At 37.0% G+C, this 13008-nt stretch overlaps 1 protein-coding gene across 5 annotated transcripts in view; it reads left to right on the plus strand.

Moving 5' to 3' along the window:
• LOC133635229 (discs large homolog 1-like protein) overlaps positions 1-13008 on the plus strand; it is a 211780-nt gene that overhangs the window by 63937 nt on the left and 134835 nt on the right. For 3 of the 5 annotated variants that reach the window (XM_062028164.1, XM_062028168.1, XM_062028167.1), the window contains 2 exons: positions 1789-2133; positions 8306-8428. The exons of the other annotated variants lie outside the window; for them this stretch is intronic. In XM_062028164.1, coding sequence (XP_061884148.1) covers positions 1789-2133; positions 8306-8428 — 468 coding nt within the window. The remainder of the gene's footprint in view (positions 1-1788; positions 2134-8305; positions 8429-13008) is intronic. 5 annotated transcript variants of the gene reach the window in all.

Genomic DNA, 13008 nt, shown 5'->3' on the forward strand with positions numbered 1-13008 from the left:
AGCACGGACACAAAGTAAAACAACCAATTTATTTTCAAAATAAAATATGCCCTGTTCAAGGCTGATTGTATTTCACACCTTGAAAATGTCATGAGCGGGAAAAGGTCAAATGGTGAACATTTTCCAAACATTATTCCACCTTGTGGAAACGATAATGGGTAAATGCTTTTTCTGGGGTTTCAAAATCAAATAATCATGCATGTTACAGGCATAGCCTAGAACAGCTTTTTCGGGGGTTTGTGTGAACTTTGACCTGACACGGGAAAAGCAGGGAAATGGTTAGCGGGAGTTGAATGAGTGTGTGCAAAGCTTGGCAGAAGGGTTGTTGCTGCTGTGTTGTAGCTTGCTAAGAATACAAAAATAAAGTATAAAGACAAAACTGTCTTCAATTGCATGAAGGGTCAGTGTACATCACAGGCACCGTCGGGGAGTATTGACGGACGGCCTAGCATGGAAACGTTTCGCAGTGAAGCCGTTAAGTAGCCGTTACGCATCCAATGGAAATCATGGATTAGAACTTGTGTTAATTGTGGGCTGTAAAAGCCGCATTGAGAGCATCCCATAGATTACTGCAGAGCTTTATGTTTCAGCCATCAACAAATTATTTAACCCTAAATGATAAAGTGGGGACCCTAATTCTTATCATGTGTTTTGTACAAAATACATAAGAAATGTAAATTTACTGGTATCAAGCAAAATAAAATAATTAAGGACTAATAAGAACTAAAATGAAACTAGTAAATGTATTAAAGGTTAGTGAAACACACAATTACAACCTTTTAAAACGGGTGAACCAAAATCTTCATCATCTAGAAACAATTAACTCTTTTAAGCATTCTCAGCCTCAACTATGTTAGTACGTCTCATGGGAAGGAAGTTTAATTAGCATGTTTGACTGACTTTGTTGTCACTGATGGGAGATACTCAAGAACCTGAATCACAATATACTCATGCATGGTACACTTTGACTTAGATAAATCTTTCACAGCAACATAATTCATTAAAGCACACCCCACCTGACTATTATAATGAACAAAATCACACTATAGACCTTCAGTATAAGTACATAGCCCTTGCTGTATGTTGTACAGAACATGTACATTTGGAATTATCCGGTATTGTTTATAGCGAGGCCATATGTGGGAATGCAATAATGGCCTATAAATTAATGGCCTGACACATCAAATCTGGATTAAAGCACCCCACACGGTTGAAAAAAGTCTACATTGGCACAATATGGTTGACCATGTTTTCATATACTATGATACAGAACAGTTAGACCTAGCGTGACCTTTATTGGAAAATAGTTTTGACATCCAGACAGAAAACGAGTTATCCTCTGTGGTAATATTATCTCCCACTTATGTTCTCATTACATTTGAGGAACCATTTTTCACCTGTTTATTTTTGTCTTGTGGTTGGTTCAATGCTGAAACCTAAGGACACAATTACTCTCATGCTGGGTGTACACCTGTGCCCCACCTGCGTTATCTGATTATATTCCATTACACACCTACATGCCTCCATTACATGATAAACCACACACATTCGGCACTAGACACAAATAAATATTTTCTTATTTTTGAGCCTTAACTGTTCTACCACTGTTCTACACTTTCTTGAATTATAACTTAAGCTGCTGTGCTCTCTTGTTTTCTTCTTCCCCGCTGTACCTTACTGTACCTCCTCATCACCACTGTCTTTACCATCTTTTTCTACTTTCTCCTTACATTTTTCACCTCTTTTCTTTTATTGCCCCAACATTTTTCCCTTATCGTCCTCCCCTAGAGGTATCGATACCCAGAAGAGGAAGGGGCTTCGCTAAGTGCACCACAATTTCACCAGCATACCTGTCTTCAGCACCCTATGGGAGTTACCAGAGAGCTGACTGATGGAGGGACTCTAGGGAGGGAAGGGATGGATCAGGGGACCTGGAGAAGAGAGGGGAAGGGAACTGGAACTATGGAAAGAAATATAGGAAGAGACATGGAGAGATCCCTGATGAGGGATGGATCTCTCAGGCGGCACTGTAATCTCCGCGGGGCGGAGCTGGTTCAGGTTGCGGAGCGACAGCTATCGCAGATTCAGCATGTCCATGGATACGTCACCCACACACACATCGAACCTGCTCAGGTAACTCCTGATTTTTTTCAACATCAGTTTGAGTTTACAAACTGAAATGCTCCTTCGACTTGTAATTGGCCAGTTAGAAAAATGGTCAAGGAAAAATTTATATATTAATTTGATATGGTAGTAAATACAAAACAAGTGTTTCCCACTGAGCTATCTTGATTACAAGAAAACCTTGTCCCCAATAATATTGTCATTAAATTGCTAAAAAATGTGTGTATACAGAAAACATGTCTGAGCAAGCTGCTCACTTTTTGGCCCAGTTTGTGGCATGACAAAAAGGCTAATCATTTACATAAGACCTCCCTTAAACTGAATTTCTACTCCATGACTGGGTAGCTACCTTGGAAAATGTCCTTTTCTACTACCCGGGGACCAATATATATATATATATATATATATATTTTTTAATTAAATCAACATAGAAAAAACACACGATACACTTTCAACTAGTGAATCAACCCAAAAAAACCCTCCCTCCCCCATTCACACTCATACACACCCACTCACACAAAAGGGGTTGTTTCTTTCTGCTACCAATATTTCTGGTTCCCACAACATGGACAACACTTCTGCAAGGGACACAGTCCCTGAAGCACACTTGATTGTATGTGCTGCTGGTCCACTAACATTTTCATTTAATTACTTTTTAAAAAAAAATATTATTATTATTATTATTTTAATGTAATTATTTTTATATTGTTTTACTTTCTTTTTATCCAAGAAAATATTTATTTATCTTATCTAAAAAAAAAGGACCTTATCTTCACCAGACCAGGTTGTAAATTAAATTAGATTTGTTTAAAGGGTTTTTAAAACCAGGTCCAGTCCAGATTATGTCCAAGTCGTTCAGCAACACACACCTTCATTCATGTACACTGAAAATAAAAAATAAAAAATGAAAACACAACAGATTGCATACAATATATAAACAAAATTACATTTTCCAAAAAAAAAAATTATGTACAGTCCAGATTATGTTCAGGTCACTCAAAATTAGGGAACACAACAACAGATAGCATATAATCTATAAACATAATTACACTTTCAACATAAGCCTTTGAGGACTTCCCATCTTTTTTAATGTTTTTTGGCATCATTATCGTTTTCAACCATGTAACTCTCTAAAGTTAAAAAATACTGAATAAATGTTTTAAAGAAAGTAATACTAAGTGAATATCTGTTTTTGGCCTTAAAAATAAACCTTTTACCGAGTGCTATAATTAAATTGATTAAATCATGATTGTCAATGAACTCTCCCAAAATAACAGAAACCACATCAAGCTTCATAAACAAACCAATCCTTAAACACATTTTTTCAACTTCCACCCAAAACGAAGACACAATATGACAATACCAAAACAAATGCAGGGTGGATTCAGACTCCTGACAACAAAATCGGCAGTCATCTGACTCTGTCATATTCCATAATTTTAACATTTTCCCCGTGGGTAAGAAGTTATAAATCATTTTTATTTGAAAATAACGATTTTGCACATCAATAGTAGTTTTATAGATTAGTTTGAATATGGCATCCCACGGCAACGGGCAGTCAAAAAAGTCCTCCCATTTTCCATATGTGTTATATGGGACAGCCTTCAAAGATTTATTTATTAAATAAAATATATATATTTTTCCATTTATTTTAGTTCCTTTTTGCCAACTCGAATTTCTTATTAGAGGTTTACAAACTAATAATTTAGTAGTTCCATAATTAATTATTTTTTTCCATCTTTTCCCAATTACTCCAGTTAGTTGATTAAATGAAAAGCTTGAACAAGCATCACCATACATAGTTATAAATTCATCATACTTCATAATCTTACCATTCTCATTGATAATATCATTGACAAAAATGATTCCTCTTTCAAACATATTTTTCCAAAAGAAAGGCTTTCCATCTATTACAATATTAGAGTTCATCCATATTATCTGCTGCAAAATATCGTCTCTTTTTTCTGGCACATAAAATTGAAAACACCACCATGAGTGGATTGTTTCCTTTATGAACCCCGCCATGTTTCCCAGCAGACTCTCTACATAAGAAAAATGGGAGGCGATCAATATTACTGTATGTCAAATCCCAAAATTAGGAAGAGCTGCAGTGTTGAATACACAGATACACATCAATACATTACCTCCCAACCACTTATGATATCAGAGCAGAGTGGATTAATTTTAAATACGACAAGCGATAAAAAATGGATGAATGGATGATTTTTTGCAATTTTTGTTGGGTCCCAAGACCTCGGTTGGGAATGTAGGGAAGCTTTGTCTCCAGCTCTAGTGCTGAAGTCTGGAATGTTTGGATTTGAGGGCTAATCTCCTTCTTTCCTTCCTTATAATTGCAAAGTACAAAATACTTCATTGCTCATATGCCCTTTAAAAGACCCACTTCACATCAGACTGCCGAGAAGAGAGTTGGTTGAGCAGTGGACTCATTTGCATGAGACAGAACAGCCCCCAAAACCAATTACTCTATTTTAATCACCGCTGTTAATTGAAGACTTTTCAATGTTCTGTAATTTTTTAACCATGGGCTATTTTGACCAAAGCATCTTAGTGGAATCAAGACAACTAGTAATATTTTTAATTTGAATTTTTTTTAATAATTCTTCAAATAATATAAAACAATTGCATCTACCAGCAATTTAAAACACATACCTCTGTGAATGTTATAGATCAGGGTTGACCCAAGTGGTTCTCGCGGCACAAATTGTTCCCTGTCAAGTTGTTTCACTTGTCCTGCCAAAGGGTGGCTTCCCAAATGTAACACATTCATACTGACCTCTTACAAGCTACATAATGTTTTGGGGCTAAACTCCTCACTCATGGTGCTGTGGCACGGTACGCTTAAAATCCAATGTTTGGCCCGCAGCCAATTCAAATTTTTATTTTACACTTTGGCCTTGGAGGCGAAACGTTTGGGCACCCCTGTTATCAAGCCCCTACTAGGCTCTGTGTGCTCTTGTTTTTTGCTTCTATTTTGGTGAACTTGTTGAGGCAACTCAACAATTCTGAGTGCAAACCAATGTCGAGGAACATGCATGTTTTATAATAAGATTTTTTCAGACTTTATTTTCTATAAATGTATATGTGCACAAACCTATTTTAGTACCATGGGACTATATCTACAGAACTGAAGTTGACTCATTAGAGTAACAGGATTTTTTTTTTAGCATATCATTAGAAAATGCATGAAATATAGCCACATGTTGACAAATAACAATAAACAAATTACATCAAAAATAATTTTGGTAAAAGGATTGTGCTAATATATTGTCACAGATAAAATGTCATCCAATGTACAGAGAAAATCAATGAGTAAACTTACTTTGGCCTACAGGATCTGAATGATACAACTTCCTGTGTGATCATGTGACTTGTGAAATAATCCACATTTTTCAGAGGAGGTAATGTTAAGGTAAGAGAACTGAGTAACCCAGGCGAACACCTAGTTTCAATTGTAAGTTAAGAAAAATTACGTACATTTACCAAAAAGTTTACCAAATGTATACGTTAGGATAAGGAGTTAAGATAAGGAGTAACACAAATCTGTAAAAAAAAAAAAAAAGATTTAATTTAGATTACATGCTAAAATAACATGTTTGGAAGGGGGCAAAAAATATATATATATTTTTTTCTGGCATTAAATGTACAGTAGCTTAAATGAATCTTTTAACTTGTATTTATTGAACACGCAATCAGTGCTAAGTGCAGAACACTTTGCTTAATAAAGCAATATTTTACATTTACTTTACTGTGCATTTATGTATTAATTTCCTCGGGACACACTGACACTGATCGGTAGAATTGCCTTTAGATTCCTTAGATTGATGCACAGAGATTTAATAACATATATGCACAGTTAAATAACATTCAACTATTATATCAGGGAACAATTAAACTGTGATTTTGCAACAAATTATCTCGTTTTAACCGATGTCTGTGAAAGCAAAGTACTGACTGCTTTGCTTAGAGTATAAATAGATCACAATGAACATACTTTAAAAATTAAATTTTACATTGCATTTAATTGTTTTTATCTCGAGCTGTCGTCTATTGTTATTATACAGGGTTCTTGTGGATCTTGCTGTTTGTTTGTGTAGAAAAATTATAACAATTTGTCATTGGTGGGTTATCACAATAAGCTGAGTGAAGGCGCAACAAACCAAACTTGAAAACCCTGGGAAGCAACAAATAACTAAATGCACTAATTTAATGAGGAAATAAATAGGTGGCAAAACAATAAGAGGTCCAACACAAAACAGTAATGAGTAGTCCAAACAGGACTGTGATAAAGATGTTGCTATGTAGCTCCACCTTGTGGCTTGACACTACACCCCATATAGCGCCCCTTAAAGGCCTACTGAAATGAAATTTTCTTATTTAAACGGGGATAGCAGGTCCATTCTATGTGTCATACTTGATAATTTCGCGATATTGCCATATTTTTGCTGAAAGGATTTAGTAGAGAACATCAACGATAAAGTTCGCAACTTTTGGTCGCTGATAAAAAAGCCTTGCCTGTACCGGAAGTGGCGTGACGTCACAGGTTGTGGAGCACCTCACATCTGCACATTGTTTACAATCATGGCCAGCAGCAGCGAGAGCGATTCGGACCGAGAAAGCGACGATTACCCCATTAATTTGAGCGAGGATGAAAGATTCGTGGATGAGGAAAGTGAGAGTGAAGGATTAGAGGTCAGTGGAAGCGATTCAGATAGGGAAGATGCTGTGAGAGGCGGGTGGGACCTTATATTCAGCTGGGAATGACTAAAACAGTAAATAAACACAAGACATATATATATATACTCTATTAGCCACAACACAACCAAGCTTGTATTTATATGCCACAAATAAATCCGCATAACAAACACCTCCCCCCTCCCGTCCATATAACCCACCAATACAACTCAAACACCCGCACAACACACTCAATCCCACAGCCCAAAGTACTGTTCACCTCCGTAAAGTTCATACAGCACATATATTTCCCCAAAGTTACGTACGTGACATGCACATAGCGGCACGCACGTACGGGCAAGCGATGAAATGTTTGGAAGCCAAAGCTGTACTCACGGTAGCGCGTCTGCTATCCAACTCAAAGTCCTCCTGGTTGTGTTGCTGTAGCCAGCCGCTAATACACCGTTTCCCACCTACAGCTTTCTTCTTTGCTGTCTTCATTGTTCATTAAACAAATTGCAAAAGATTCACCAACCAGATGTCCAGAATACTGTGGAATTTTGCGATGAAAACAGACGACTTAATAGCTGGCCACAATGGTGTCCCAATATGTCCGCACAATCCGTGACGTCACGCGCAAACGTCATCATACTGAGACGTTTTCAGCAGAATATTTCGCGGGAAATTTAAAATTGCACTTTACTAATCTAACCCGGCCGTATTGGCATGTGTTGCAATGTTAAGATATTGATATATAAACTATCAGACTGCGTGGTCGGTAGTAGTGGGTTTCAGTAGGCCTTTAAAACTTCACTTGGCAGATTTAGGGTGCATGGTTAAAATCTAATATGTGATCACCTTATTGTTAATTCATATCATACAATGCGGTCCTGATTTGTTTTGAGATTCTGCACTGATCAAACATATTTAACCACATGTTTTTCAAGGCCATCTGTCCTTGTTTTGTAAAGTACACATACCATTAAGCTAACTAACATTAGCATCACTATCACATTGTTATTGTATGTCGCTGTTGGCGAATGTGCAGGTTATTTTAAGCGCTTCACCTTCCCGAATGTTTCATTTGGCATGCTTTTGTATGACAGATGGGTGTGCCATCTTGTTCTCCCTATGTACTTGTTCCCTTCTCGCTCCTTTTCTTGCACACAGCCTGCGTCTTTTTCTCTCTATGGGAGAGAAACACACCCATTCCTCCTTTTCTGTTAAATGTTATGTATCCTTCTTATAAATAATCCATGTACAAGAATGTTCTGTTCCACCATGCACTGGTCGTCACATCTCCATTAATAGAAAGAACTAGGAAACTGTTTGTTAATGCTGAAAGAAGAACCTGACAATGGGCCTAGGTTATTTCCAGAATTGATATGTGCATGCTTTTCCCCTTGTTTAGTTTATACTAACTAGTATGTGCAAGAAAGTAACACCTGTATGTGGTGAGTTATACAATGCTGATGTCTATACATCATAGGAAAAATCTCCAGAAGCTCCATTTGATGGTGAAGTGAGGCCTTACCAACAAGGGGACTATATGAATGAAGCCCTAGCCCCACCATTCTCATCCCTCTATTCTAAAAGCCATGCCCACTACAAGGTAAAGCTGCCTCTGAGTCGGTTTCATGAGTTAAACATTGCATTATAGGATATTTCATTTAATTTTCTGTTTTTTAATCATTGGTTTCTTTTGTTTTTGTACCATACATAACATACTGAATCTGTTTTATACTTTGTTTATTTTTGTTTTAGATATGGCTATGAATGTTCTCATTCATCCAGGTCATTGTCATCTCTTATAAGATATGTTTTTGCTACAGAATACTGACATTTTATATGTAGTTATTGTTTTTAAACAGAAGGAGGCAGTAGAGGTCTTAGAGGTAGGCTAAACCTTTCATAAAACTATCCATTATCTCTGCAGTCTATACTGTTCCAGAAGATCATGCAAACTCCACGCACGCCTATGTCAAGTTTTGAGCCGAGAACATTCTTGCTGTAAGGCTGTAGATCTAATGTGCACTAAATCTGATACCACATTCTGTATAGACCTGATCAAAATGATTACCATTAAACGTAACAATTATTTGACTTCAAGCATGTTATTGTTACGTCATATTGTTGTTGCTATTGTAAATGATGACCGAAGTTGAACGTTGACTCTAAGGCTGGGCGATATGGCCTTTTATTAATATCTCCATATTTTTAGGCCATGTCACGATACACGATATATATCTTGATATTTTGCCTTAGCCTTGAATTAACAGTTGATGCATATAATCACACCAGTATGATGATTATGTGTCTACATTAAAACATTCTTGTTCATACTGCATTAATATATGCTCATTTTAAACTTTCATGCAGACAGGGAAATCACAACTAATTCAATTTACCAATATTGTATTTATTAAACAGTTATTAAGCAGTAGCACAAACATTCATGTAATTTCAAAACAGAAAGTGCAAGATTGTCAGATACATTTTAAAAGAAGCCGAGAACCTTCTTGCTGTAAGGCTGTAGATCTTATGTGCACTAAATCTGATACACATTCTGTATAGACCTGATCAAAATAATTACCATTAAACGTAACAATTATTTGACTTCAAGCATGTTATTGTTACGTCATATTGTTGTTGCTATATTAAATGATGACCGAAGTTGAACGTTGACTCTATGGCTGGGCGATATGGCCTTTTATCAATATCTCCATATTTTTAGGCCATGTCACGATACACGATATATATCTTGATATTTTGCCTTAGCCTTGAATTAATACTTGATGCATATAATCACACCAGTATGATGATTCTATGTGTCTGCATTAAAACATTCTTGTTCATACTGCAGTAATATATGCTCATTTTAAACTTTCATGCAGACAGGGAAATCACAACTAAGTAAATTTATCAATATTGTATTTATTAAACAGTTATTAAAAGCCTACTGAAATGAATTTTTTTTATTTAAATGGGCATAGCAGATCCATTCTATGTGTCATACTTGATCATTTCGCGATATTGCCATATTTTTGCTGAAAGGATTTAGTAGAGAACAACGACGATAAAGGTCGCAACTTTTGGTCGCTGATAAAAAAAAGCCTTGCCTGTACCGGAAGTAGCGTGACGTCACCGGAGGAAGGACTCCTCACATTTTCCCATTGTTTACAATGCAGCGAGAGAGATTCGGACCGAGAAAGCGACGATTACCCCATTAATTTGAGCGAGGATGAAAGATTCGTGGATGAGTAAAGTGAGAGTGAAGGACTACAATGCAGTGCAGGACGTATCTTTTTTCGCTCTGACCATAACTTAGGTACAAGGGTTCATTGGATTCCACACTTTCTCCTTTTTCTATTGTGGATCACGGATTTGTATTTTAAACTACCTCGGATACTATATCCTCTTGAAAATGAGAGTCGAGAACGCGAAATGGACATTCACAGTGACTTTTATCTCCACGACAATACATCGGCGAAGCTCTTTAGCTACTGAGCTAACGTGATAGCATCAGGCTCAAATGCAGATAGAAACAAAATAAATAAATCCCTCACTGGAAGGATAGACAGAAGATCAACAATACTATTAAACCATGGACATGTAACTACCCGGTTAATAATTCCCAGCTTGGCAAAGCTTAACAATGCTGTTGCTAACGACGCCATTGAAGCTAACTTAGTAACGGACCTCACAGAGCTATGATAAAAAACATTAGCGCTCCACCTACGCCAGCCCTCATCTGCTCATCAACACCCGTGCTCACCTGCGTTCCAGCGATCGACGGAAGGACGAAGGACTTCACCCGATCATCCGTGCGGTCGGCTAGCGTCGGCTAGCGCGTCTGCTATCCAAGTCAAAGTCCTCCTGATTGTGTTGCTACAGCCAGCCGCTAATACACCGATCCCACCTACAACTTTCTTCTTTGCAGTCTTCATTGTTCATTAAACAAATTGCAAAAGATTCACCAACACAGATGTCCAGAATACTGTGGAATTTTGAGATGAAAACAAAGCTTTTTTGTATTGGATTTAATGGGGTACCAATACTTCCGTTTTCTCCGTGACGTGACGCGCATACGTCAACATATATAGACGTTTTCAACCGGAAGTTTAGCGGGAAATTTAAAATTGCACTTTATAAGTTAAGCCTTATTGGCATGTGTTGCAATGTTAAGATTTATTGGCATGTGTTGCAATGTTAAGATTTCATCATTGATATATAAACTATCAGACTGCGTGGTCGGTAGTAGTGGGTTTCAGTAGGCCTTGATGCAGTAGCACATGTAATTCATGTAATTTCAAAACAGAAAGTGCAAGATTGTCAGATACATTTTAAAATAAGCTATAAGTTCACTTTTGTGCATGATGTCACTAAGATGACATATCAAAACAACACTAAATTAAAGTACACTTTTTGTACAGAACGCCACTACAATATGTTAAAACAAATAAAGTGCACTTTTGTGCATGATGTCACAAAAGATATTTCAAAAACTGTAAAATAAAAATTAGCTGCATAATAGGAAATCAAATTGTGTATGTCCTTCGCTATGTGGTAGGTTACTGCGGACGTTATCTCCTGTTTTTGACTATTTTTTTCATACGGTGTTGATCTGAAAATGGAAGACGCCAGGCTCAATTGGTTCAGTGCTGGTTGCTTCGGCATTTTGTTGGGTGTGGCACCGGCCGGAAATGTTGACATGCAGAGTTTCAAGCACTTTAGCGGGTGACTTTTCAAATGATGTTGTAGCAACGCTTTTTGCCACATACTTTACATATTACGGTTGTCTGTTCAACATCTTTCCGCTTGAAGACAAACCACCGCCAGACGATGGACCCCGTGCTGTTTTTCTTGGGAATTAATTCTTCCTCCGTTTGTTACCAAATTCGCACCTTCTCTCTCTCGTATTACCACTTGCACCGCTCTGCTTGCACCACTTGCTACAGCTAACCTTACCCATATCGCTACCTCTCTGCTCGGCGAGAGCGTATGACGTTGCACGCGTGACAGTATGTGACGTATGTAACAAGGTGCGCTTGTTTTATGTCTCTGTGAGAAGGAGAGACAAGAAATAGTGAGAAAAGCCTGTAGTTTAATGCCCGCAGCTAAAAGCAACTGCGTGAGAACGTATACTCGAATACTCACGAAATAGTCATTTTCTACATCGCACAGAGACAAACCCACGATGTATCGAGTATATTCGATATGTTGCCCAGCCCTAGTTGACTCTACTGTATAACCTTAGTTAGAAAATGCTCACATAAACACTGGTTGTCTGTCTCTAGCACACAAATACTGTGAGACGCAAAGGTCACACAGAGACCACAGTGGCTCTTAGTCATTAAGATTATGCGGCTAATTAGGTCGGAAGGAAAGTCACAGAGGACTATGGAGTGACAAGAGATGGGATAAAGAGAGAATTACTGGCAGACAGATTAAGAGACTGAAGGTAGAATTGTTGCTGTATGTTTATCACCCAGTCAGTTAGCTGAATAACCCTTACTTCTCATCCCAAATCCCTTCTACCACCTGTCGATATAGTAATATAAATCAAAAGTAATGAGAATCACTACTTACTATTTCATATTACCTCAGTAAGGAGGAGGCCAAGTAGCTCTAATATTCACTATGTTTGTAAGCATCATCCCATAATAAGTTAATGATTATTTTGAGGTGGTTCCATATGTGGGAGGAAACAGAGTGTATGTATTCCTTTTCCTTTTCCATATAAATTACTGATAATTAATTCACATAATATATTTTACATATTGACACTTACAATATCCTGTTTGCTTACATTTTGCCATTTCAATGTTGTTCACATCCTGTGTGAAGAAGAAAAAGGAGTTGGAAAAAATTAAAGTCAGTAAAGAAATAGGGAGTTTAAAACAATTTCAGTTTGTGCAGTGTGAAGAAAAAGGTATTAATTAATGTGTTAAAACGAGGACAACAATTTAATTAAATATTTGATAAGTCTAGTAAAACAAGAATACATTTTAGTGATTAATAGACAATAAAGCAATTCAAATAAGTGGAGTCAGGTTCAAGTAAAAAACGTTGAGCACAAATATGTAAATACTCCAGTAAAGATTTTGACTTAATCACCCAATGTATAAGTAGTTTCTGGATATAAATTAAACAATTATTGTTTATTGATGATTAACAAATTAACTGTGTTGT

The sequence above is a fragment of the Entelurus aequoreus genome, linkage group LG19 (assembly GCF_033978785.1).
Source record: "Entelurus aequoreus isolate RoL-2023_Sb linkage group LG19, RoL_Eaeq_v1.1, whole genome shotgun sequence".
Classification (NCBI taxonomy): Eukaryota; Metazoa; Chordata; class Actinopteri; order Syngnathiformes; family Syngnathidae; genus Entelurus; species Entelurus aequoreus.